The sequence below is a fragment of the Lynx canadensis genome, chromosome B3 (genome assembly GCF_007474595.2).
Source record: "Lynx canadensis isolate LIC74 chromosome B3, mLynCan4.pri.v2, whole genome shotgun sequence".
Classification (NCBI taxonomy): domain Eukaryota; kingdom Metazoa; phylum Chordata; class Mammalia; order Carnivora; family Felidae; genus Lynx; species Lynx canadensis.
In genome coordinates this window covers 32,586,224-32,613,924 of record NC_044308.2, presented here as the reverse complement: position 1 = coordinate 32,613,924, position 27,701 = coordinate 32,586,224, and the positions used below count along the sequence as shown (strand labels likewise).

The 27,701-nt window shown below is 36.2% G+C and overlaps 1 protein-coding gene and 1 pseudogene across 1 annotated transcript in view; both read left to right on the top strand.

The window, feature by feature from the left end:
* NEO1 (neogenin 1) overlaps window positions 1-27,701 on the top strand; it is a 193,858-nt gene that overhangs the window by 84,810 nt on the left and 81,347 nt on the right. Inside the window, exons 8-9 of the mRNA XM_032593504.1 lie at window positions 127-281; window positions 2,313-2,433. Of these exons, the coding sequence (XP_032449395.1) occupies window positions 127-281; window positions 2,313-2,433 (276 nt within the window). The remainder of the gene's footprint in view (window positions 1-126; window positions 282-2,312; window positions 2,434-27,701) is intronic.
* Window positions 7,551-8,277, top strand: LOC115515969 (annotated as a pseudogene).

The following is a 27,701-nucleotide window of genomic DNA, read 5'->3' as shown; positions in this document are numbered from 1 at the left end:
TATGTGAAAGCCTCAAATAATAAGTAAAAATCCTGTGAATTCTATGATTTAAAAAAATTATTTGAAATGTGAATAGCTAGCTATATTTATTTTTATTAATATCCTAATTTCCTTTCTATTTTAAAGTCCAACCAGAATTCTTGAAACAGCCGACGAATATATATGCTCATGAGTCCATGGATATCGTATTCGAATGTGAAGTGACTGGGAAACCGACTCCAACCGTGAAGTGGGTCAAGAATGGAGATGTGGTTATCCCAAGTGATTACTTTAAGATTGTAGTAAGTATTTTTCAGAGGACGCTTATCTCTGAAACCTTTACATGTCTTTATTTTCTTTTAATTTTTTTAATGTTTATTTTTGAAAGAGAGAGAGAGAGAGAGACAGAACTTGACTGGGGAAGGAGAGAGAGAGGGAGTGACAGAATCTGAAGCAGGCTCCAGGCTCTGAGCTGTCAGCACAGAGCCCAACATGGGGCCTGAACTCATGAATCGCAAGATCATGACCTGAGCTGAGTCAGACACTTAACCGAGTCACTCAGGCGCCCCTTTGCGTGTCTTTAAATGCACTCACTAAGAGATCTGTTGTCTTCCACATGCCAAGTTTATGTACCGCAGATGAAGATAGAAAAATATTACAGAACGTAATCTCTTCACTGGCTGATAAGAAAGCTGAGCCTAGACATGTTTTGGTAGTTTTTATGGGATCGCATAGCATGTCAGTAGTTGAAGTAAGCCTAAGATCCAGAACTGATCAGCAGTCTAGTATTTCTACTCAGACATGCTAGCACTTTTAAAGACAGCTGTCACTATTTTCTTGGTAATGATTATCCTGTTGCTCTCTTCATATCTCTATTCAAAGAGCAGCATCTGTCCTTCATATATACTGATTCTAGGCCCTTCAAAATAAGTATGACCCAGGGTTGTGACAATAGATTAAAAAAAAATTCTTAAGAATTAAATAGCATTAAATTTATTTAAGAATACCAAGCCATTGGGGCGCCTGGGTGGCACAGTCGGTTAAGCGTCCGACTTCAGCCAGGTCACCATCTCGCGGTCCGTGAGTTTGAGCCCTGCGTCAGGCTCTGGGCTGATGGCTCAGAGCCTGGAGCCTGTTTCCGATTCTGTGTCTCCCTCTCTCTCTGCCCCTCCCCCGTTCATGCTCTGTCTCTCTCTGTCCCAAAAATAAATAAACGTTGAAAAAAAAAATTAAAAAAAAAAAGAATACCGAGCCATTAATTGTTTTTTGTTTTTTATATAGGGTTAAATGCTTAGTAAATATTGTCTACTGTTATCATTGTTTTAATCCTAGTAATAGAAATATCTAGGTTTGGGGCGCCTGGGTGGCGCAGTCGGTTAAGCGTCCGACTTCAGCCAGGTCACAATCTCGCGGTCCGTGAGTTCGAGCCCCGCGTCACGCTCTGGGCTGATGGCTCAGAGCCTGGAGCCTGTTTCCGATTCTGTGTCTCCCTCTCTCTCTGCCCCTCCCTCGTTCATGCTCTGTCTCTCTCTGTCCCAAAAATAAATAAACGTTGAAAAAAAAATTTTTTAAAGAAATATCTAGGTTTTGGTAATAAGGATTCATATCTTAAGGTACATATATGACATTCATAGAAATAATCAGAAGTAATTATGGTTGTTAATGATATAATGTCTTATTATAAATTTCTCTCATTAGTGATTCATTCTTAGTAAGAATATAGTTTCTATTTTGAAGTGCATAATCTTGTATGTTATAAAAGGTAATTCACAAGTGTTTAATTAAAAAGCAGTGTGTTACAGCTAAATTGGCATTTTTTTACTCTTTTTTGTCATTTTCACAGTATTCTTAAAAATCTTAAAACCATATTAATAACAACAGTATTTGACATTTATATTACTTTATAATTTAAGGGAAGTCGTATATATGTGGCCTCCCTTAACTTATCGTGGTCTAATCTGTTACAACTAATGATATTAGAGATAATTTTAAGAAAGTGCCTTGAATTCATAAATTCAGACTTTTGCTGTGGTCACGTGGTATTGCATGTCAGGTATTTTTCCAGACAAAGATGTAGGTTTTCAAACATTATAGGTATTACTTTCTATAAGGATTAAGTTCTTAATTGGTTAGTTACAGTGTTTCCTGTTCTAGGCAGTTAAATCAGTACCTTGTCAATAAAATTCAGTTAACAGGTACATAGACAGATATTTTGATAGCTGAATCATACAATTTTACTTGTTCTTCCTCCCCAGAAAGAGCATCCTCTTGAGATTTTCAACTAATGTTCATCAGTTGAATCATAACATTTTGCTTATGTTTTTCTTTCTCAGAAGGAACATAATCTTCAAGTTTTGGGTCTGGTGAAATCAGATGAAGGGTTCTACCAATGCATTGCTGAGAATGATGTTGGAAATGTACAAGCTGGAGCCCAACTGATAATCCTTGAACATGGTAAGAGGGGCTGAAATAGTAAAATGAAAGAGGCTGACTGTGTAGAGGAACTAGTACCTGTCACAGTACCTATTACTCTGGGATACCCCATGATTAATATCCTGTTTGTAAAGGCCAGTATATGGCATAGCTACGAGGAAGAGAAAGCAGTCTAAATAATTTCTGTTGCTTAAAATGGCCTATAAACACAACTTTGGAGAATGTTGAAAAGGAAAACTGTAAAATTAGACTTACATGAATGTTCTTCACATTTCAGTTATTTTAATTTTACAAATATATTTCTGCTCTATTAAAATAGAAAAACTTTACTTGAGGTAATGTTTATTTTACATTAAATTTTTCTAAAATAAAAATAACTTGCCTTTTCTGATTATCATGCACAAAAATTGCTTATTATAAGATCAGACAACATTGAAAAGTAAAAAGGGGGAAAAAAACCCCTACTCTATATCAGTCAAAGTCGATGGGGAAACCACACAATAATTTGAACAGATGATCGTTAATACACAGAACTATGAACTATAATGGGATTAAAGTAACAAAGGGTTGGCTAGCAAGAAGTAAAGAGAACTCTAGTGAATATAAGAATGGCAGATATAAAGAGCAGCCACAACCTGTAGGTCTGAGAGAGAGTGTTCAACCCCTCAGGACTAAAATCCAGACCGTGTTGGAGAGAGTGTGGCCATGTCTCACTGGACAACAGAGTAATTGCTGTGCTATTATGCTGTCAAACCCTGCTCAAAACCCAGTGTCTAGTGTGCTAGAGAAGACCAGTCACAAGGGGATGTCTCCCTGAAGGCTTTCTGCTACAAAACCACCTGAGGGGTTGGAGTGTTGGGAGAAGCACCCTATAGTAATAAAATTTAAAACATATGTCCGCTGCAGAGGAAAGGTAGATAAATGGGCCAGCTTCATTTTTGCAGAGCAGGCAATAAAGTATGACTTCGGAGTTGAGAGGCAATAAATTGGTAATGGCACATGCCCCATATCGTGCCTTCTAGGAGTACTACATATGAGCATGCACAGATGTGTATGTGGTTGAATAACACATTTGCTTAGAACAGCATGCTGTGGACGTCTTCTCATGTCAGTAAACACATAGATCTATGTCAACATTTTCCACTGTTGAACAGTATATATGCACTTTGTTTTGTATAAGTGATTGCCTATTAATATTTAAATTGTTTCTTACGTTTTACCATTATGAACAGTGCTGTGCTGAGCTTCTTTACATGATTATTTTCTCACACTAAATTACTAGAAGTTGAATTGTTGGATAACAGTTCTGTGTCAAATTGATAAGGATACCTGTTGGATGTATTGTTTGTTTTAGCAAGGAGCATTTTTCATTTTGTGCAGTTCTCAAGAGTACATGGAGAAGATAAAGCTTTTGACATGTAATCTGGTATCCGAGTCAAATTAAGTTCAGGTTCCAGTGTGGCCCCAGCCACATAGCCTCGTTGGGAAAGCTAAGTGGCAAAGATGGCGCCTACCCCGGCTTTTCACTAAAATAGCATATAGGATTTTTACATGCTCTTTCTTGAAAATGTATTTAAGAGTACTGTTACAAAAAGGAATAAAATATTAGAACTGTTCTTTTTCTTCCTGTATCTGTTTGTGACTATACCTTTCCCTATTTATTGAAAATGATTTAGTAGAAACTTCTTACTTTTCCATCTTGGCAAAGTGCCTGAGTATGATTACCAAACCAGGCACGAAGGTAGATAGACTTGTTTCTTTTTAGCAGCGGCAGTGGTTTCCCTTGATAAAATTTGTGAGTCTCTTGGGGTGATTTACGTGGAACTAATAAATAAAGAGATTTCAGTATATTTGTGTTTGGGATCACCATTACAGATTTAATAGTAAAGATGGTTGGCTTTGCTAGGAGGTCCCTAAGCTAAACCTAATTGGGTTTTCCTCTGAAAATGGGTGGCATGATCATTATAGTTGCAGTGTGTGTTTTTTTCCTTTTTGAGACAACATTTCAAAACCAGACAACATTTCCAGGCTGGCAAAATTTTTTAGTAGCCTTGTCAGGGGTGAATTAAGAATGCATGGATTATAAGGAAGGAAGTGGCATGTTATTAATTTTGCTTTTTTAATTTGCAAGATAAATATGTATGTGGAAAAGCTAAAAAGAGAATATAACAGTTTATAAGGTCTGATCTCTGGAGTTTATAATATTGTAAAGGATGTAAGAGGTGTACAATTTAATACTAGTCCATAATAAGTGTTATTTTTATAGTACAAATAAAGCAGTAATGCAGCATATAGTTTGGAAGAGAGGAATTCTGTCTGTGCGATCATGGACGTTTTTTCATGGAAAGTATCCCCTTTGTAATAGGCCTTGAATTATAAGATTTCCAAATGTTAAAAAAAGGGCTTGGGTCAGTATGGAAATAGAGTAGAATACCTATACCTGTAGGAAGGTAGCCTGTAAAGACAGAATAAGATCAGATTGATCATGGCCTTGAATGTAAATAGTCAAAACAATACCGTAGTTAGGCAGTCTGATGATACAGTCAGGTTTATTTAGAAGAAGTCCATCTGAAATTAATATAACACTGTGTGCTAACTAATGAATTAAAATAAAAACGTAAAAAGCCAAAAAATGAAAATACAACCATCCCACACACCCAAGAAAAGAAATAGGTGGCAGATTGAAGGGGGCATCTAGTCGAAGGAATATTGTTATAAAAAGACCATTCTAAGTAGTTATACTAGAAAAATAGAAAGCATCCTAATAAAAAATATATGGGGTGCCTGGGTGGCTCAGTCGGTTAAGCGTCCGACTTCGGCTCAGGTCACGATCTCACGGTCCGTGAGTTTGAGCCCCGCATCAGGCTCTGTGCTGACAGCTCAGAGCCTGGAGCCCATTTCAGATTCTGTGTCTCCCTCTCTCTCTGCCCCTCCCCTGTTCATGCTCTGTCTCTCTCTGTCTCAAAAATAAATAAACGTTAAGTGATTTATTTAATCCAGACTTTATCAACTGATTGGATATTAAACATTATTATAGAAAAGTCAGAAATACTTCCCAGGCTTTTTCTGGGTGGCTAGAAGAGTGGTGATGCCTTTCCACAATAGAAAAGGAAGGTGGACGGAAGTGGAAGGGGACTTCTACTCAGGTATAGATAGTGGACATAGAACATCCCACTCTCACCTACAATAAAAAAGCTGGATGATTTACAAAATCATAATTTTTCTGAGTCCATCAAAGAGCTGAGCTTGCAAAGCAGCCAAGCAAATTAAATTCCAAAGAATTGAACACTCTCCTGTCCCCAAGGAATGGGTCATTAATTGTTTCACCTTTGGCAGAGCACGAAAGAGTTGGCTGCTGTAAGAGTGGATAAGAAGAAATCAGCTAAAGTTTTATGTGATAGTTAAAGACTAAGCATGAACTAGTTTGGAATACCTCAAGGCCCCAGATGAAAGGGAAGTTCATACAGGCTTGCAAATACATATCCCTGGAACTCCACAAGATACTCATTGTGAAGACTGGAGGCAAGTCAGAGACTTGAGAAAAGTCATTTTGGGGGTGCTTGGGTGGCTCAGTTGGTTAAGCTAACTTCGGCTCAGGTCATGATCTTGAAGTTTGTGGGTTTGAGCCCCATGTCAGGCTCTGTGCTGATACCTTGGAGCCTCAAGCCTGCTTCAGATTCTGTCTCCCTCCACTCTCTGCCCCTCCCCGATGCACACCCTATCTCTGTCTCTCTCAAAAATAAATAAACGTTAAAAAGAAAAAAGAACAGTCATTTTGGTGGTGAAGAGGTAAAAGAGGTAATCTGTAGCTGCTGATAGATAGGTACAAAACCACTCTCATTTACTCAAACTCCTTTAAGCCTCAAACCAGTGCAGGAGGGGCCGAAAGCCTTATTTCATAAATTTATGGGGGGAAGATGAGAAGCCAAACCCTTCTGCTTCCCGAGGGAGGAACCAACCCTCTGATGCGCAGGACCTCCTAATACTGAGGCTGACCAAGGACAATTGAAAATCCTACCTGCCCTACCACCGAGCAATAGACAAAAAAGCTTTCTACTGCTGGGGGAAGGTCAAGAATATAGAGATCCCTGTGTCATAGAGTTATGTAGAAATAGTTGAAAGCTGAGAGGAAAACAGGTAAATTGAAGAACTCTCCTTCATCTCTCTTCTTAAGCACAAGATAATGGTAGTCCACCATTAGAAGAATTTGAAATCTATGGTGTGCTGAAGGTAACTAAAACAATAGTAAAATCTATACCAAGTTCAATTCCTATCTAAATTGATTTAACTCCTCCACACTAATGGCTTGACAGAATAGATATGCCATGTTCCAAGTGCAAATAATAATTATCTCAGTCTCTGCTCAGCATTCAATAAAAAATTATTGGACATAAACAGAGCAAGGGAAAACTGGTCCTTTGTTGCTAGATAAACATTCAACAGAACCAAATTAAGGAGGCCCAGATATTGGAACAATCAGACAGGGACTTTAAACTAATTATTATTAGTATATTAAAGGACTTAGTAGAAAAGGTAGATGACTGAACAGAGGAGGAATTTTGGCAGAAAGATGGAAACCATGAAGATACTATATTTGCATTTGTCCAGAGAGTGAAAGGGTTCTATAACCAGAGGAAGGGAAATTATTAAAAATAATAGTATCAGAGATGAAGCATTTACTCAGGGTGATCATTGGGCTCACGACAGCTGAGAAAATAGTCCATCAACTTGAAGATAGTTCAATATAAATTATTTAAACTAAAATAAAAGAAAAAGAGAGCATGAACAGAGTATCTAAGATGGGAAAATATAAGATGGTTTAACAAATTGGAGCCTCACAAAGAGAAGAGAACAAGAACAGAACAGAAAAAAATAAATATTTGAATAGATAATGGCCAAAATTTTTGAATTAAAAAAATGAACAAGACCATACCACAGGTCAAAGAAGAAGCTAAGATAGCCCCACGCAAGCTAATGATAATAATAATAGTGGTAGTAGTAGTAATAAAAGAAGACACACCTATATGCATCATAGTTAAATTACTGAAGACCAAACATAATGAAGAAGTCTTGAAGGCAGTCAGAAAGTTTTAAAAAGATACAGAGGACTTTTTCCTTTGGTGGCACGCGGTGGCAAGATGGTGCGAATTTCTAAGAAGAGGAAGGTTGTTGCCATTGGCCTCTTCAAAGCTGGATTGAACGAGTTTGTCACTTGGGAGCTGGCTGAAGATGGCTCCTCCAGAGGTGAGGTCTTAGTTACACCAACCAGAACTGAAATCATTATCTTGGCCACCAGGACACAGAATGTTCTTGGTGAGAAGGGCCGGTGGATCCAGGAATTGACCACTGTGGTTCAGAAGAGGTTTGGCTCCCCTGAGAGCAATGTAGAGCTTTATGCTAAAAAGGTGGCCACTGGAGGTCTGCATGCTATTGCCCAGGCAGTCTCTGTGTTACAAAACTCCTAGGATGCCTTGCTGTGCGGAGGGCCTGCTTATGGTGTGTGGTTCATCTTGGAGAGTGAGGCCAAAGGCTGTGAGGTGGTGTCTGGGAAACTCTGAGGACAGAGGACCAAATCCTTGAAGTCTGTAGATGGCTTGATGATTCACAGTGGGGAACCTGTTAACTACTACATCGACACTGCTTGCTGTATGCCATGCGCTGCTCCGACAGAGTGTGCTGGGCATCAAAATGAAGATCATGCTTCCCTGGGATTCACATGGCAAGACTGGCCCCACAAAGAGCCTGCCTGATCATGTGAGCACTATGGAACCCAAAGATGAGTTATTGCCCACCACTCCCATCTTGGAACATAAGAGTGGGAAGCCAGAGCTACCTGCCATGCTGTAGCCAGTACCCACAGCATAACAGGGTCTCCTTGGAAGCTGGATCTAGAGTTTGCTCTGTAAAGACCTTTAATAAAATCTTTGAAAAAGACACATGGCCTGAATAGACTTTGCATCCACTATTTGGACTGAGGATTCTTTTGCACCAAAAGAATATTACTTGATTGATTCTTAGGACTGCCTGGTTCATAATGCTTCTGGGCTTTCCCTTGGTTTCACCTGTGATTGTGAGGCAAGAGCCAGAACAGGAGGACCCAAGCAGAGCTAACCCTAGGGATATCCTGTAGGGGAGTAAATCTGGCGATGCTGAAGCACCTTGATCAGTTCATCTGTGGTTGGGGATTATAGGTTTAGAACAGGGATATATTTGAGATGGTTTTCTTTATGTGGTGTATAAGGAAATCTGTATTGCACACAGAAAATAAATATAGTGCCAATTAAAATACATAGAGGAACAAAAATAAACATTACAGCAGACATTTTACCAGAAATGGTGCCAGCCAGAAGGCAGTGGAGCAGTTTTAAAGTCCTATAAGGAAAGAAAGTCAACCCAAATAATATACCCAACAAAAAATATCTTCTAAAAATTAAAGTGAAATAAAGACATGTTAGAACAAAAGCTGAGAAAATGTACTGTCCGCAGACCTGTGCTACAAGTAATGTTAAAGTTCTTTAGGTAGAAGTAGTATGATACCCGACAGAAACTTACAGGTCTTCACAAAAAAACAAAACAGGCCAGAGTGGGTTAAAAACAGAAAAGTAAATATAAAATTCTTTCTTATTTTCAGCAGTTAATGAAATAACTTACTATCTAAACTAGGGACCACCGATATTTCAGTAAAGGTCTAGACCATAAATGTTTTAAATTTTATGGGCCAGTATCTGTCACAGCTACTCAGTTCTGCCCTTGTAGCATGAAATCAACCATATAAATCAACTTCGACTTTTCAGTAAAACTTCATTTGCAAAAAGAGGTGGCAGGTCCTTGTTTGCTGATCTCTGGTCTAAAGAAAAATAGTTTATAACCTATAAAATTAAAATGTATGACAAAACAGAGTACAGTAGGATTAAAAATAAACTGTTGTAAGATCCCTTTATTACATATCAAATTATAATATATGAAGTAGACTGTGATAATTTAAAAATGCATATCCTAAAACTTAGGGAAACTACTAAAAAGTAGAGAAGGAGATTTAGCTAATAAGTAAACAGTGGAAATAGAATGGAATCTTAAAAATTAGTCTAAAATAAGGAAAAGAGGAGAAAAAGGGAACAAAGAACAAATGGACAAATAAAAAACAACTAGCACAATAGTAGATTCAAATCTATGTATCAATTATTGCATTAAATGTAAATGGCTTAGGCCTTAAAACAAGTCTCAAAACATTTAACAGCATTTAAATCATCCAAGGTCCATTCTTGGACCTCAATGGCATTAAAACCAAAACTCAATAACAGAGACTAGAAAATTCAGAAATATTTGGGAATTAAACAGCCTTCTAAATAACCCATGTGTCAAAGAACAAGTCACGAGGAATTAGAAGATACTTTTAACTAAACGAAAATACTCCTTATCAAAATTTGTAGAATGCAGATAAAGTGGCATTTTGAAGGAAGCTTTTAAAAGCTAGATTAAAAACGAATTAAATCTAAAGCATTCAGAAGAAGAAAATGATAAAGAACACAAATGAAACAGAAACAGTACTAACAGCTGTTTACTAGTTACTAACTAGTTACTAACTAGTTTTTTGAAAAAATAAATTTAATTGGAGTATGTTTACACTGATCAAGAAAAACAAAAAAATATCAGTATCAGGATTGAAAAGGAGGATGTCATTACAAATCCTATAGACTTTAAGAGGACATAGGGAATATTAGAAACAACTTTATGCCAATAAATTTGAAAAGGAAGGTAATAGAGCTAGTTTGGTTAGGAGTGTTGAGTTTAGGTTAGAATAGAAGAAAACTAGTTAAAAATGTCTAGAATCAGGAGCAGTTCATGTCAGAAGCTCAGGAAAAAGGTTGAGGAAGAACATAACAGGCTTTGGTTTTACTAGGTTTTTTAAGAGTTTTAATCAAACTCTTGCTATAAATTAAGGCAGCTAAATATTTTATTTTCTTGTATGTAGTGAATATTTTGTCCCCAACTTTTATGTGGCAGTCTTTCACACTATTGTAAATTAAAACTCCCTAACTCTGTCTTTAGTAAGTGGAGTTTTAAGGGATCATATATTGTCTAGTCATATTTTTTTGCCTTCAGACTATTGTCTTAGTCAGCTAAAGTTCATCTTTGCATACTGTCTTGAAGATCTGCATGGATACCATCACTATAATCTTTGGGTAAGTTTCTTGCCATGTGTTATTTTCTTAATCAAAAAATTCATTCTTGTTTCTACCTTAAATCACCACAATTTTCTGTGGACTTACATCTCAGCCTCTTACTTTATCTACTTAAAGATAGCATTTATTGGGGCGCCTAGGTGGCTCAGTTGGTTAAGTGTTCAACTTTGGCTCAGGTCATGATCTCGCGGCTTGTGAGTTCAAGCTCCCCATCAGACTCTGTGCTATCAGCACAGAGCCCACTTCAAATCCTCTGTCTACCTCTCTCTGCCCCTTTGCATCTCTCTCTCTCTCTTTAAAAATAAACATTTTTGGGGCGCCTGGGTGGCGCAGTCGGTTAAGCGTCCGACTTCAGCCAGGTCACGATCTTGCGTTCCGTGAGTTCGAGCCCCGCGTCAGGCTCTGGGCTGATGGCTCAGAGCCTGGAGCCTGTTTCCGATTCTGTGTCTCCCTCTCTCTCTGCCCCTCGCCCGTTCATGCTCTGTCTCTCTCTCTGTCCCAAAAATAAATAAACGTTGAAAAAAAAAATAAATAAACATTTTTAAAAAATGAAAATAAAAATCTTCTTTTATCTCAGTCTTATACACATCATTTAAAAAATATGGCCTATAAGAAGCTAGAAAAAGAAATTTATATAGCAGAAATAGCACTTCATATTTGAATGTATGAAAACGTGAAATCACAAATCAGTGTGGATTGAAAGAAACCTGCATTACTTGATATGTGGATAATTGGTGTTTTGTAAAGAATTACATTATGTGTTTATCTTAATGTCAAAATAAAATATAGAGAGAGTTGGGGCGCCTGGATGGCTTGGTCGGTTAAGCGTCTGACTTCAGCTCAGGTCATGATCTCACGGTCCATGAGTTCAAGCCCTGCGTAGGGCTCTGTGGTGACAGCTCAGAGCCTGGAGCCTGTTTTGGATTCTGTGTCTCCCTCTCTCTCTACCCCTCCCCTGTTCATGCTCTGTCTCTCTCTGTCTCAAAAATAAATAAACGTTAAAAAAAATAGAGAGAGAGAGAGTTAAACTTTTAATTGAATCCATAAAAATGTTGAAAGATGACAGAAGAGTCTTGCCATTTGCTTTTACATATAAAAGAGGTAAGAGAGAATACAGATGGAAATTTGGTATTTTAGGGTGTAAAAACTTAATTCTTCTTCATAGAAAGTATAACTAAATTAAAGAAGAAACAAGGTAGGGAAGAAGTTTAATATTCTGACTATGTAAGAATGCGCACAAATAACTAACATAAGCTTACAATTCACAATAGAGCAAAGATAAAGATAATTTCTAAACACGACGTATGTTCCACTTCACTATCAAAGATACAAGATTAAGTCAGTGAGATGTCATTTTTGCCTAATGAAGATTTTATATCTTCTAATGAATTATTAGTTTATAATGGTTGGTTAGTGTGTGATTAGGGGTTGTGCTTTGCTTTCACTCAGCAAAAATATAAATTGTTACATCATTTACTAACACCATTTTGACAATTATATGTTAAACATTACTGACTCAACCCATTAATTGTTCTTTTAGGATTTTTTAAAAATTATTTTATTTTTGAGAGAGAGACAGAGACAGAGTGCCAGCGGGGAAGGGGCAGAGAGAGAGGGAGAACAGAATCCAAAGCAGGCTCCAGGCTCTGAGCTATTGGCACAGTGCCTGATGTGGGACTCGAACTCACAGACAGTGAGATCATGACCCGAGCCAAAGTCAGACGCTTAACTGACTGAGCCACCCAGGCGTGCCCCTTTTAGGATTTTTCCTAAGGAAGAAATCAATGATTTGGACAAAGACTGTTAATATCAGCATTTGTATTTTAAAAAGAAAAAGATAGGGATAAAGAGAGAAAGAATAGGAAATGACTTACATGTCCCAAAATAGAGGAAGTAGTTAAAATAATTATAGTACAACATTGTGATGGAAAGGTTATTTGGCCATTAAAAACCATGTCTTTGAACACTCTTTAATGACATCAGGAAAATCTCCAGATGTAATGTCAAGTAGAGAAGTAAAATACAAAGTTATGTATACCAAATAATCTGAATTTAGTTAAACAATTATATACACATATGGAGACATTCCCATACCAAAATGTTAACAGTGCTTATCTTTGGATACTAATATTTTTTCAGTTTTCTGAAATAACCATATATTCCTTCTATAATCAGTAAAGGTTTTATTTTTTTTAACTTAATACTAAAGCTATCTTTCAGTGCTAAAATTTAGAAAATACACCAAACACATAATTTTGAGGACTTTCTGCCAAAAACGTCTAGAATTACAAACACTTCCCTTCATAAGAGTTGGGTTGTATTGCAGGAAGTGAACAAAGCAATTTCCAGTAGACTCACTGCTACCCCTGATTTGGTAGGACAAGTACTAGAGGCCTGAGCAGCCTGGAGGAGGAAGGATCGAAACTGGCCTGCTTGGAGCCTCTCCCTTTGCATTCATTACCATTGTGAATCTCCAAGAGTAAAATAGAATGCAAGTATATAGCATTCCCAAATCTGTTTGACTATGGAGCTTTTGTCTTTTTTTATGTACACTCATTAATATCTTAAAGGGCACAATTTGGGATACATTGATGTAGAGATATTCAAAGGTGGATGGACAAAAGTGATGTTGGCAAACAGCCCACAGGCCAAGTCCAGCCAACCTCCTGTTTTTGTAAGTAAAGCTTTGAGACCCAGCCACGCTTGTTTACTGATTGTCTGTGTCTGGTCTGTAGTTGTTTTCACACTACAATGGCAGAGATGAGTAGTTTAGACACAGACCACATATCCCACCACGTCTGAAATACTCATTCTAGCCCTTTACAGAAGTTTGCTGAACATGGACACAAATGAGAGGAATCGTTCAACCCTGATACTTTGTGATCCTAAGTTATTTCTGGTCACTGGAAGTCTGTTTCAGTGAAAAGTTTTAAAATGAAAAAAGTGGGGGTAGGTAGAGAAAGGCAGAAGAAGGGCAGGAGAGTGAAGGATATAAGGGTAACAGAAGAACGTCAGACGTAGCGTGTAACTCGATGTGTCATGGTGACGGACTCCAGAGAGGAGCTGTTAACAGAAGAACTACCAACTACAAGAGAGTTTGCTAGCACATCTTTGTGGCTAACATCCGAGAGACGTTTAAATACCAGAAACCCCATGGAGTAAATTATTGAAAGTGGAAAGAATCTTAAGATGATGTTTACCTTCATGCATCAGGTTTAAAAATAATATTGAAAGTATTTGAGTGTCTTTGAGACTGAGCCTTATTTTTGTAGGGGGAATTTTCTACTGCCCACTGGCTACCATCTGCTGGCTAGTGCTTCGTTGCAAGAAGGTAGTTTCGAGTACCCACAGTTGGCCTCCGATATAATTTGGACGGTTCGGGTTTAAGTTAATTATCACCTTGGAATGTTAAATGAAACTTTGTAATTATAATTAAAATATATGGAACATGTATGCAACAACACTAGAAAACAGAATTTCTAATTGGGAATTAGAATTTGAGAATGAGTATGTTTGAAACATACCTTTCTTTTTTTTCCTCCAGCTTTATTGAGATATAATTAACATTCAATGTTGTGTAAATTTAAGGTATATAATGAGATGATTTGTACATGTTGCAAAATGTTTAGCACAGTAAGGTTAGTTAACACATTCTCTACCTCACATAACTGCCATTTTGTTATTGTTCTGGTGAGAACATGGTGAGCTCACCCCTCCTACAACTTTCAACACTACAACAGTATTGTTTATTAGAGTCACCGTGCTACACATTACAGCACCAGATCTTACTCCTTTGTAAGTGGAAGTTGGTACCTTTTGACCAACATTTCCCTATTTCCCCTGCCTTCAGTCCCTAGTAGTCATTATTCTACTCTATTTCTCATACAATATGAGTCAATGCCAAGCATAGCTTTCTTAAAATATTTAATTTCATGTGTGTTGGGAGTACTTTTTAAAAATTTTTGGTTAACATACAGTGCAAGATTGGTTTCATGAGTAGAACTCAGTGATTCATCACTTACATACAATACCCAGTGCTCATCACAACCAGTGCCCTTCTTAGTACCCATCACCCATCTAGACAATCCCCCTCCCACCTCCCTCTATCAACCCACAGTTTGTTTTCTATCATTCAATATTCTCTTGTGGTTTATTTCCCTCTCTTCTCTCCCCACCCCCTGTGCTGTTTTTAATATTTACTTTATGCATTTCTAGGAACAGCAACTGTCGATTTTAGAATCTCTTGTAGTTTTAAAAATAGTTACAGCAGTATTATTTTTATTTGCTGCCAGTTAAATTAATATTATCTGTCATTTTGTGCCAAAGTACTTTCTATGTCTTATTGTCTACTGAATGACTTTAAGTATTGGCATTATGAAGTATTGCAGTTAAGATAGTAAGAATTAAGTAAAATGTGTTTTGTCCATTAACTTTTTATTAGCCTTTCTTCCTGTCACTTTGAATTTAAAAATAGATTCCAAAATTATCTTGTAAGATTTAAATTTAAAAACACAAGAATGTTTTTCTTTGTACACTCATTCATATCAAGTCTGATAATTGTCAGTTGTAGTTCCAGTAAGGGAAGATGGGCTGGTGAAAAGGGAGTAACATGAACTTGTTTTTAGTAAAGGAAATTCATACTTCACCAGTTCATTAAATGACTTCTAGGATATTATGGCCATGGTAGATAAGGATACATATTCAACTTCACTTTTTTTGTGTGTGACAGAAACATTTGCAAAAAATTCCACGTGGTATCTAAGGTAAATACTGAATAATAGAAGTTCTGGAATAAGTGACTAAGGCCTGGCATGATTAAAAGTTGGCTAGGTAGCAGGAAATCATTAGTCATTAGTGGAATATTTTAAATCTGAAGCGCTAGGATGTGTGATAGTTGGTGTTGATTTTAATCAAAGGATAAATTCTAATCAGTTATTTTACCTTTTTGTAGCAGTAATTATAAATTTAAGAAAAGTTTTAACTCAAGACAACTATGATGAAATTTGACTTCTTAATCATGAATTCCATGTCCAGGAACTTACTGTGATTGAAAATGCATCTAATGTCAATGTCTTGGTTCTGGTTCTTGTCTGCCATTAACTTGCTGAATGATTGGATCAGGTACTGAAATTCTCTGATTTTAATTTTCTGTAAAATGGAGGATTTAGATTATATGACTTCCTTATCACTCAAATATTCTGTTAAATGCAGCTGTTACAGAAATATATGCACTAACTGTAAGATGCATTTTGAATATTTTTGTTTAAAATAGATATTTCAAACAAATATAGTTATTTGTATTAAAATAGATACATTGTTTGCAGAAAGACTGAGGCGTTGCCAGTTACCTGCCATAATGTGTATAATGACACAAACCTCATACAAACAACCTGAATTACTGGCTTCATGTCCCAGCCCCACTACAGATGAGGTAGTTAATCTCTCTGAGTATCATTTTCCTTATCTATAAGTATAAACAGTAATCTCTGCACAGCACACTTCTGAGGGGCAAATAGACTAATAAAGTTGACCCTTGAACAACATGGAGGTTAGGGGCACTGACCTCTGCACAATCAAAAATTTTCGTATAATTTGACTCCCCAGAAACTTAACTAGTAATAACCTATTGTTGGCTGGAAGCCTTTAGTAGTAAACAGTCAATTAACACATGTTTTATATGTTATGTGTATTTTAGACTACATTCTTACAATAAAGTAAGTTAGAGGACAGAAACTGTTAAGAAAATAATAAGGAGGGGCACCTGGATGGCACAGTCAGTTGAGCCTCTGACTCTTGATGTCATCTCGGGTCTTGATCTTGGTGTCTCGAGTTCAGGTCCCACATTGGGCTCTGTGCCGGGCATGAAGCCTACTTAAAAGAAAAGAAAAGAAGGAAGAGAAAATACATTTGAGCTACTATACTGTGTTTATTAAAAAAAAAAATTGTGTGTAAGTGGACCAGTGCAGTTCAAACCCATATTGTTCAAGGGTCAGCTGTATATGTAAAGCATATTGTAAATCATAAGCACTCTGTAACTCTAGGGTAATAGTAATTTGAAAGAATGTACAAAGGCAAAGCTACTGAATGGGAATTTAGTAGTCAACATTAAATTAAAGTGGAAATAGAAGGTTAACTTCATGGGGGCACCTGGGTGCCTCAGTCTATTAAGCATCCCAATTCAGCTCAGCTCATCATCCTACAGTTCATGAGTTCAAGCCCCACACTGGGCTCTCTGCTGTCAGCACAGAGCCTGCTTTGGATCCTGTGTCCCCCTTTCTCTCTGCCCCTCCCACTCTTGCTTTCTCTTTTTCTCTTGCAAAAATAAATAAACATTAAAAATAAAAAGGTTAGCTTCATGAAGCAAGGTTTGAGAGTTTTTTCAAGTAGACAGTAATTATTTAATATTCAATTAGATCATTTAAATTTGCAAATAAGAAAAAAATCTTATGTGACCAGATTGCAAGGCATCTGAAATGGTTTGCTTAAAACTAACTTGCACAAAATAGTTTTAAATAAATATAATCCACGTTCACTGTAAAAATAAGAATGAGTAATTGACTGCAATAAAAGTAAATGTACCTTTTACCCCTTCCCTTAATCTCACTTCCTAGAGATAGCCCATGTTAGCAAACATTGTGTATTTATTCAGTAACTATTTGTTGAGCAAAATTCTATATGCTATTTAAAATTGTATATTCGACTGCACTGAGTGGTGGGGGTGAAATAGCCAACAGGCAGGCATGATTCTCTGCCCTGTTAGTGTTTATACACTCTAAGCATAGACAGACATTGAGCAAGTGAATAAATAAAGTAATTATCGATTTTATGCCTATTTAAAGGAAATGAATCCTTTACCCTCTGATAAAGAATTATTGAGGGTATACTGAGAGTTAACTTTAAATAGGATGGACAAAGAGGCCCTTTCTGATGGCATATGTAAGTTGAGACTTGAGCCTTAGAAGAAGCCTATGTGTGCGCACATTTTATACTTACATATGCATATACACATGTCATGATTAACCTTTTCATTTGCAGAAATGAAATTATGTTTTTCTATGACTTAACTGAATGGAATTTGTGGACATGCTGGCACTTACAGGTTTCCTTTTTTTCTTCTTTTTTTACTTGCTCTGTTATCATCAGACTGGAGTATGAGGAGACTTGTGTTTTCATGTTCTTGATGGCAGTGTAAATTTTTTTGAAATGCAGTTTTATAATTTAGAATTCATATGCCCTTTCATCAAATAACTCTATTTGTAATAATTTATCTTGCATGTATAGCTATCAAATATTTAAAGATATTTATGTTAGGCCAGGATAACTCTGGAAACAATTCAGTCAATACAGTTAGTAAGGGGGCTGATTAAATAACATGAATGCAATGGATTACTAGGTAGCTGTTAAAATATAAGGTAGATATGGAAAATATCTGAGTTATATTATTAAACAAGTTGCAGAAAGGTATATGTAGGCTGATTTCATTTGTGGGAAAGGTAAGATAGAAGGATATTTGAACAATACCTTTGAACAGGGGTTAGGGGCCCCAACTCCCGTGCAGTCAAAAATCTGCCTGTAACTTTTGACTCCCTAAAAACTTTACTAATTGTGAGAACCATGAGAGATGACTTTTTACTGCAGTACACAATTTGCTGGAGAGACAAATGCTTACACAGAGATGGTTGGTGTTACACAACCGTCATTAGCTTCACACAGCATTTTCAGCAGATACTTGCAATACCTTAGCTCACCACAATGGCAACAAGACATAGCTACTAAATTATTACAGTACAGTATATATTGCAGTTGATCTTATATAGGTACAATTTATTTTTAAAAATTTTTTAAAGCATTAAACTACTTTTTAATATTTTTTAATGTATTATTTTTGAGAGAGAGAGAGAGCACATGTGAGTGGGGAAGGGGTAGAGAGAGAGGGGGATAGAGGATCCAAAGCAGGCTTTATGCTGACAGCAGGGAGCCTGAAGGGAATTTTTTTTTTAACTTTATTCATTTTTGAGAGACAGAGCATGAGCAGGGAAGGGGCAGAGAAGAGAGAGACACAGAATCTGAAGCAGGCTCCAGGCTCTGAGCTGTCAGCACGGAGTCCGATGTGGGGCATGATCGTGAGATCATGACCTGAGCCGAAGTCTGATGCTTAACCAACTGAACTACCCAGGTGTCCCAGCAGTAACAATTTAATACTGTCTTTACATTTGTTTACATTCCTCTAAACTGCACATGGCACCATGTATATAGACTGTGCCTAAGTTCTGATTACTTTTACCTTGGTGTATTTTAACTTTGTGTGTATTTTATGGTAGTAAATTATAAAATAGACTAGTATTTCCATATATTTATGTATTGATGACATATCTAACTTTTTCTTACTTTTTTGGATATTTCTAGGCTATAAAGTTTTATTATTATTTCTAGGCTGTGAGTTTTTTCAAATTGTTTACAAATCTCCAAAATAATTTCTAATATATTTATTGAAAAAAAAATTCATGTATAAGTGAACCCATGCAGTTCCAACTTGTGTTGTTTAAGGGTCCTCTGTAGATGTATATATGCTTATAAGAAAGTTTTATAAATCTACACAACAATCTGTTAATTGTGCTCAAATGTGAGGAATGGAGTTGGCAGTGTCTGAAGATGGGGAGGGAAGGACAGTGTTTTGTAAGTATTTGAAAAGTCAAATAAAAAATCTGTTACAAATTAAATTTGGAATATTGCAATCAGGTCTATATACATAGTGATTTTTATTTTGTTCAGGATAGTTTAAAACTTTTTGAGTTTATTTCTTAAAAACAAAATACTATTAGAGAAAAAGTAGGTATTTAAAGTATTTGGCCACTATCTCCAAATATTTTCCTATCTTCAAATATCTTCTATTAGAGCTCCCCCCCCCCACCCACTGGGAGATGAATCATGTCATATAAGTGCTAAGGCAATTACATATAGTTTATTAAAATATTAAAGCAAATTTGTAAAACCAACAAGAATTTTATTGAGTGTGTGTACTGTGTAAATAGAGCTTCCTAGTTACCCGGCAGCCAGCAGGAGAAAGAAAAATCATAGAGTCCAGTTTAGCTGAGTTGGAGACTCAGTTAAGTGACATGCCTTATATCACGTCGCTAGTTAGCATCAAAGTCAGGACTGGTATCTATGTTTTCAGTTTCAGAATTCACTGTGCCACTTAGCAAATTTAATGTTTTTAAGACAAAGATCATCCACATTCTCTTAATTTCAAGGTCATTTCTTTGAGTCTGCTGTTGTTGTACTTACTGACAAGGCTGGTTATGTGTACCACTTTGCAAGGGTGACCATGCATCTGGTGTGCCTGAAACAGCCCTAGTTGATGTCTGTTGTCCCAGCATAATTACCAAAAGTGCTTTCTTTTCACTCTCCCAAGTTATCTGGCTGTGGACAGTATATTCTACAGTCGCTCCAATTATTGCCAATCTATTGAATCTGAAAAGCCACGAACAATACCAGGGTAGAAATTTGGTATTATGAGTCTAAAGAACTGTAGTGCCAGCTGTGCTAAATGCCAAAACGCTGCTGTAATTCTGAGTGGAAAAAAATGACTGCTACTTAGTTTGACGGACAAGGATGGCTTCTTGAAGGATATGGCATTTGAGCTGAACATAGAAGAATGAGCAGGACTGTAGATTGGTCAGGTTACACAAAGATGAGAGAGGATGACATTTCAGATGTGTAAGTAAGAAGGCTCAAAGTGCATTTGAAGAATACCAAGCAGCTTAGTTTACCAGTCTTCAGAAAGCAGGAATATAAGAATATACATCCCAGAATCCAGATAGGCCGGATTATTTAGTACCAGCTCAAAAGATTGGCGTTTACTGAGTAGCTACAATACCCCAACAGTTTTCAGGTACACAAAGAAACAAGTAGCGCTTTGTGTACAAGTAGTACGCAAGGATTGGTCTATTGGAGGTGTGTTGAGTGAGTTTAAAGAGGAAAACATGAAATCTGTGATACTGATTAGAATTCTGTGCCATATCAGATGTGATGTTTTAGACTCTCCACTGGGCATTGACAGTGGAAAGAGAAACTCTTTTTATCTCTCAATGGTCAACATTTAATAAATGTTGGATAGGTGTTCCTACAAAGGAAGAGAGGACAAGATTTGTGATTTGGGGGGGGGTGGGATACTTAGGGTAAGGAAGAGAAGATTTAAGTTTCACACTAAATTCAAGTAGAGAGATTCTCTGTATAAGTCCAAGGTTATGATCTTAGTCTAGTTAGGTTAAGAAAGTTTGTCCCCATTACAGTTGACTTGTGCTGTTGTAATGAATGCTCTGTTTTTAGAGAGCTTTGGAGAGGTAGAAATATAATTAAAGTATGATTCATCTGTTGAATGCTTAACATTTCATCTTTGACAAAAGTCATGAATTTTGAGGCCAGAACTTGTGAGGTCCAGGTAATAACTTAGTGCCTCAATTATAGATTTTTGGTCTCAAGTAACTAAGTAGAAGTTCTACAAATGACCTTTCTGGACACAAAGATGGATTTAGACATTATCAAAGAGCAAGCTTGAATTTGAATTTAATGCTGTTATTTTGTTATAAAGAAAGAATCTATTATGCAGTGCTAAAACACCAGAAGGAAGATAGTATGTCTGAGTATCTTTTAATTGGTAGCTATATTTAAGAGATGATAAATTATACAATAATGTCATCGTTGGCAGAACATTATTTAGGGCTCTAAGACATCAGTGACAATCTGGCTGCTTGTAGGCTTTATTTCATATAGTTTCAATGCTGGATCAGTGTATTCTTCGTTTTAGGTTATAGTGTTGTTGGTGTTAAGAACTTCTCCCATTTGGTGCATGCTTAAGGGAGCACCAGAAATTAAAAAGTATAATATAACTTGATATGCATTTTGAGTTACATTTTTCTATAGTATTAGCATTTTAAATGCTACTACTACCTCATAACTACTATAATATTGTCCTCATACGTATGCATATTTTAAAAACCAACTTTGTTCACTACCAGAATCTCTCTCTGAGTTTCCTTGTATACATTGTGTACCTGAGCATTGTAGACCCCAAATGACAGAAAGAATGTGAGAGACTTGTTAGTGGGATTCTAGTTGGTTGACAGTTTTCTCCTAATTTTTAGGATTCCTCTTCAGTTCACACTCCTTTACACATTTGAGTAGTTGGGGCTTCTTGTCAAACTTGGTTGAAGATCCAGATTAGGTACTACTTGAATTCTATCACTTTTTACACAATCAGAGGAAATAAAAACTGCTAGAATTGGGGCTCCTAAATCTGAATCTTAACAAATGCCGAACAAATGCTAATGCTCCTTATCTCTTGACTATGTCTTGGGAGACTAGTTACGATGAGAGTTAATGTAAATCATTTAAGCACATTGGAACAAAGTCCGTTTTCTCTTTTTATTGGTCTAAATGGGTAATGAGCAAAAATATCTTTACTCATTTTGTCTTTCCTTTTTTCTAGAGTGTTTAAATCACACAGCATTTTTATTTAGGATGAAAGGAGAGAAGGCTATCTTTTTTCTGGGCTCACTGCTGTGGCAGGTGCGTCATTAGCATCTGGCACACCTTTTTTAATGAGTGCTTTTGATGTCAGGAAAATGTCAGATGACTTCCTTAAAATTGAAACATATCTCCTGCACACAAGAATGGGAGGAGTATTTTGTGTTCATTTTATTTTATAACTTCCTTCAGTTGTTTATATAAGTCATTTATTTAAACCAGCAGTTCACTGCAGGGGCTGCTTATCAGAACACACACCTACTAAAACTCTCCAATAGAGTGCGTTCCTCTGATATCAGGTTAGTTCTTCTCCTACCTTTGGGATTTAGTTCCTCAGAGGAAGAGCTCTAAAGTCTGTGGAATCATCACATGCAACTTTTATGCCCTTGCTTTGAAATTGTTTGAATACTTAAAATATGTAGCCTTGACAAAGCTTTTTTGTGAGTTCATGTTCACATTGCATCGTGCCCCTAACCAGTTGCCTAGCTCTTTAACGACTGTGCTGGTGGACATTTCAGGTATTTGCATAGTTTTGAATTATTTCATTTTGGAGTATGCTATTCTCTCACAACCCTTGAAGACCATTAATAAATTCATAAGCACCAACTTCAGTTGGGCCTCAGACTCCTGGAAGACCCTATTAGGTTTTTCTAGTCTACTTCCTCCCCCTTTCTTGTGTATCAATTATTTTAAACCTTCATGCTCTTCAGACCTACTATTTTAATGTCAGAAGATGACCACAGTTCTCCTTTCATTGGAATTTAAGATTGTTTTTATGATTTAATACACGGTCAGTTTTTGGTGAGAGTTCTACTGGTATCATGCTTGCTAGATATTACCGCTTGTAAGTATCTGTTAGCTCAAACTTGTTAAGTGTGTTTGTAAAATCCTTTAGAGCCTTACCTAATTTTTGTCTACTTAGTCTGCCAATCTCTAAGAAAATATATTTCTAAGAAAAGTATGATTGCAAATTCAATTCTTATATTTCTTCTAACTATAATTGTTTTGAATATTCAGAAGCTTTGTTAATGCATTAGGAATCATGGCTTATTCTCCTGGTTAGATTACTATGTTTCATCAAATCTAAGATGATAAGATGCATCCTGATTTCAGAGATCTTAAAATGTGAAAAAGTACATCATACAATCTAGAAAATGTGTTATCAGCAGGAAACATTCATTTTGCCCTGATTAATTCTTGTTACCTTCAACTATGTTTTGTTTATATTGACATTACCTCATTTCTTTTTTTTAAGTGTAGTTATTTTTTTAGAGAAAGCGTGTGTGTGTGCATGCACAGGGAGGGAGAGCCAGAGAGAGAGGGGAAGAGAGAATCCCAAGCGGGCTCTGCTCTGTGCTGTCAGCACAGAGCCCTGTGCTGGGCTTCATCTCACAAACCGTGAGATCATAACCTGAGCGAAAATCAAGAGTCAGACGTTTAACCAACTGAGCCACCCAGGCGCCCCTGCCTGTTTTCTTTTTAATACTATTGCCTGATATATATTTTCTTTTATTTTCAAAGTTTTGGTGTTCTCTTATTTTATTGATTATAGACAGCTTTACACTTACTGTTTTTATATCCTTATGAGTCCTGCCAATCCATCCTAATTTGTTTCTATTTATCAAATGGTTGTCTTTAAAACTTTTATGTACATATTTACCATAGTTTTTTTTTTTAGTAGCACTTAGGGTTAACCACAGTCTCTTCCCTCTCACCAAATAACTAAAAAGTTCATCATGCTGTCACTGCCTTCTTCCTCAGATGCTGTGCCTTCCTCCCAAATGTATTCTTTGGACTACAATTTCTACTTTCTTGGATGTGTTTAAATTTACTTTGCTAGAGTATACCTTGTAGTAAATTTCTCAGAAAGAATGTGTGAAAAGTAAATTTAAGACTGTGTATCTGAAAATATATTCTTTGCTCTCATGTGAAGCTTCATTATCTCTTTAGCATACTCTTTGGAATCTTTTTCTTGTTCATATTTTGGATAATAGTCATCTGTTTTATTCTCTGTAAGCTTTTGGAATTTTTGTCTTTCATTCTTTGAATTCTGCAGTTCGTGACACGGATTTCTTTCTTCCTCCACCTCCAATTCATACTGTTCAGCATTGAGTGGTCCCTTTAAAACAGACTTGCATCTGTTTAGTTCCAGAAAAATTTTATGATGTTACATACTTGACCATTTATTGCTCTTGCTGCTTGTTCGTTCATCTCCTCTCAGACTTTTCCTTTACATGTCACTTCTTGTACTTGAGTGTTTTGTTCTGGCAAAATCCCTAGTTTACTTTGCAGTCCACTAATTTTATCCTAATTTTGGGTCCAATTTTCTTTTCTGTCTGTATTTTTTAATAAACTTTTAATTTTAGAATAGTTTTAGATTTATAGGAAAGTTAATGAAGACAGTACAAAGAGCTGTTATACATTCCACACCATTTCCCCATTCACATTTTACATTAGTATATTTTTCAGGGTTAATTAAACAATATAATGTAAACATCACTTTTTTATTAACTAAAGTTCATACTTTATTCAGATTTCCTTAGTTTTTATCTAATGTCTTTTTTCTATCCCAGGATCCTACCCAGAATATACATTACTTTAGTCATCATATCTTGTTAGACTCCTCTTAGCTATGACAGTTTTTCAGACTTTCCTTGTTTTTCATGACCTTAACAGTTTTAAGGAGCATTCGTCAGATATTATGTAGAATGTCCTTCTATTAAGAGTTGTCTGATGTTTTTCTCATGATCATATTGGGAATATTATTTGGGGAGAGGAGGACCAAAGAGGTAAATTTCCATTCTCATCACATCATATCAAGGCATACACTGTCAACATGAATGATGACTGTAGATGTTGACCCTGATCACCTAGTTAAGGGTAGTACTTCTCAGGTGTCTCCCGATAAAGTGACTTCTTTTTTACTTTTCTATATCCTGCACTTTGGAAGAAGTCACTATACATAGCCCAGACTTGCAAAATGGGGAGTTATGTGCCACCTCCTTGTGGGCAGAGTAACTACATAAACTATTTTAAATTCTTCAGTGCAGGAGATGTGTCTGTTCTCCCCCCAGTATTTATTTACTCAGTCATTTGCAAATATTTTCTTAAGGATTTTGCATCTGTGTTCATATATCATGAGATATATTGGTTTGTAGTTTTCTTTTCTGGTTTGATATTAGGATAATGCTTTCTTTATAGAATGACTTACAAAGTGTTCTTTCTGTTTCTATTTCCTCAAGAAATTGTGGGGAATTTGCATTAGATGTCCTTTAAGTGTTTGGTAGAATTCACCAGTGAAACTGTCTGGGCCTAGTGCTTTCTTTATAGAAGGTTTTAAATTATTAACTTCATTTCTTTAATAGTTATATGATTGTTGAAGTTCTCTGTTTCTTCTTGTGTAAGTTCTCATAGTTTATATTTTTTAAAGAATTGGTCCATTTTATCTAAGTTATTAAAATATGGACATAGAGTTTTCATAGTATCCCCTTATTATTCTTTATTTGGTAAGTTTATTTATTTTGAGAGAGAGATTGGGGGAGGGGCAAAGGGAGGGGGAGAGAATCCCAAGCAGGCCCTACGCTGTCAGCATGGAGCCCAGCGCAGGGCTCTAACTCATGAACCATGAGATCATGACCTGAGCCAAAAACCAAGAGTTGGATGTACAACCAACTGAGCCACCCAGGCGCTCCCCCTTTATTATTTTAATGCCTGTGAGATCAAGAGTGATGGCCCTCCTTTTATGTCTCATATTAGTAATTTGTGGCCTATTGTTTTTTTCTTGGTGCCTGACTAGAGTTTTTCAATGTATTGATATTTTCAAATAAGCAGCTTTTAGTCTTGTTTTTCTCTGTTGTTTTCCTGTTTTCATTTTTGTTGATTGCTGCTCTAATTTTTATTATTTTTTCTTCTTGATTCAGGCTTAATTTGCTCTTCTTTTTCTAGTTTCCTAAGCTAGAAATTTAGGTTATAGATTTTAGATTTTTTTTCTTTTTTAATGTATGCATTAATGTTGTAAATTTCTCTCTAAACACTGCTTTTGTTGTATCCCACAAAGTTTAATAAGCTGTGTTTTCATTTCATTCAATTCAAAATATTTTCTAATTTTCTGTGTGGCTTCCCCTTTGACCCATGAATTATTTAGATGTGTATTTATTTTTAAATATGTGGGGGTTTTACATGTATATTTCTATTACTTATTTCTAGATTAACTCTGTTGTGGTTAGAGAACCTACTGTTTTATGATGTTTATTCTTTTAAATTTGTTAAAATGTGTTTCATGGCCCAGATGTTGTCCTAAGGAATTCCTATATAAGTTTTTAAACAATGTGCATTATGCTGTTGTTGGGTGTTTTATAAATGTCAATTAGATCAAGGTGACTGATGATACTATTCAGGTCATCTACATGCTTACTAATTTTCTTCCTGTTTGATTTACAATTTACTGATGGAAAGTTGTTTAAACTCTCCAATTATGACAGTGAATTTACGTGTTTCTCCTTGTACTTCTTTCCATTTTTGCCTTATATACTTTGGCACCTTTTTTGGGGTGCATATGTGTGTAGGATTGTTATATTGTCTTAGTTGACAGCTTTTTCATTATGTATTGCCCTTCTTTATTCGTAGTAATCTTCCTTATTCTGAAGCCTGCTTTGTGTAAAATTAATATACCTAGCTATTCCAGGTTTTTTTTGATTAGTGTTAGCTTTGTATATCATTCTTCATCCCTTTATTTTTTGTTTACTGAATTCATTATAACTTTTACTCATGTAGTCTTCTAATCAAGGGATTTATTTTCTTTTCTTTATTTGTGAGAGAGAGAGAGAGAGAGAGAGAGAGAGCGAGAGTGCACAAGCAGGGGAGAGACAGAGAGAGAGAAGGAGACACAGAGTCCAAAGCAGGCTCTACATTCCGAGCTGTCAGTGCAGAGCCTGATGTGAGACTCGAACCCACAAACTGTGAGATCATGACCTGAGCTGAAGTCGAACACTTAACCAACTGAGCCATCCAGATGCCCCTAATCAAGGGATATTTAAACTACAACTGCTAACATGAAGATCTTTAAAAAAAAACAAAAAAAAAAGCAACTATATTTAAAAAGGGATCCTCCTCAAAATTTTGGAGTTATTGTTCTAATTTGTAACAAAAAGATGTTTCTAAGTCAACTGAGCCTCACTGGACAAGCCTGAGAAGAGAATTTATAATCTTGATTCCTATTCACAGCCCCTAATCCCTTGAATATTATCATAAACTAGAATTGCCCTAGCCTATGGTTTTTTTGTTCTAGCTGTCTTTATCCTTTTTCTCTGTCTTACCTTCTCCTGCCAGTGTTCTTTTCTTAATTTTTTTATTGAAATGAAATTTACTTTCTTAACCGTTTTTAAGTGTCCAGTTCACTGGCATTAAATGCGTTCATATTGTTGTATACTGATTACCACAATTCATCTCCAGAAATCTTTTCATCTTGCAAAACTGTAACTCTCATATAGTGTTTGTCTTTTTGTGATTAGCTTATTTTACTTATCATAATGACTTCAAGGTTCATCCATGTTGTAGCATATGTCAGTATTTCTGCCTTTT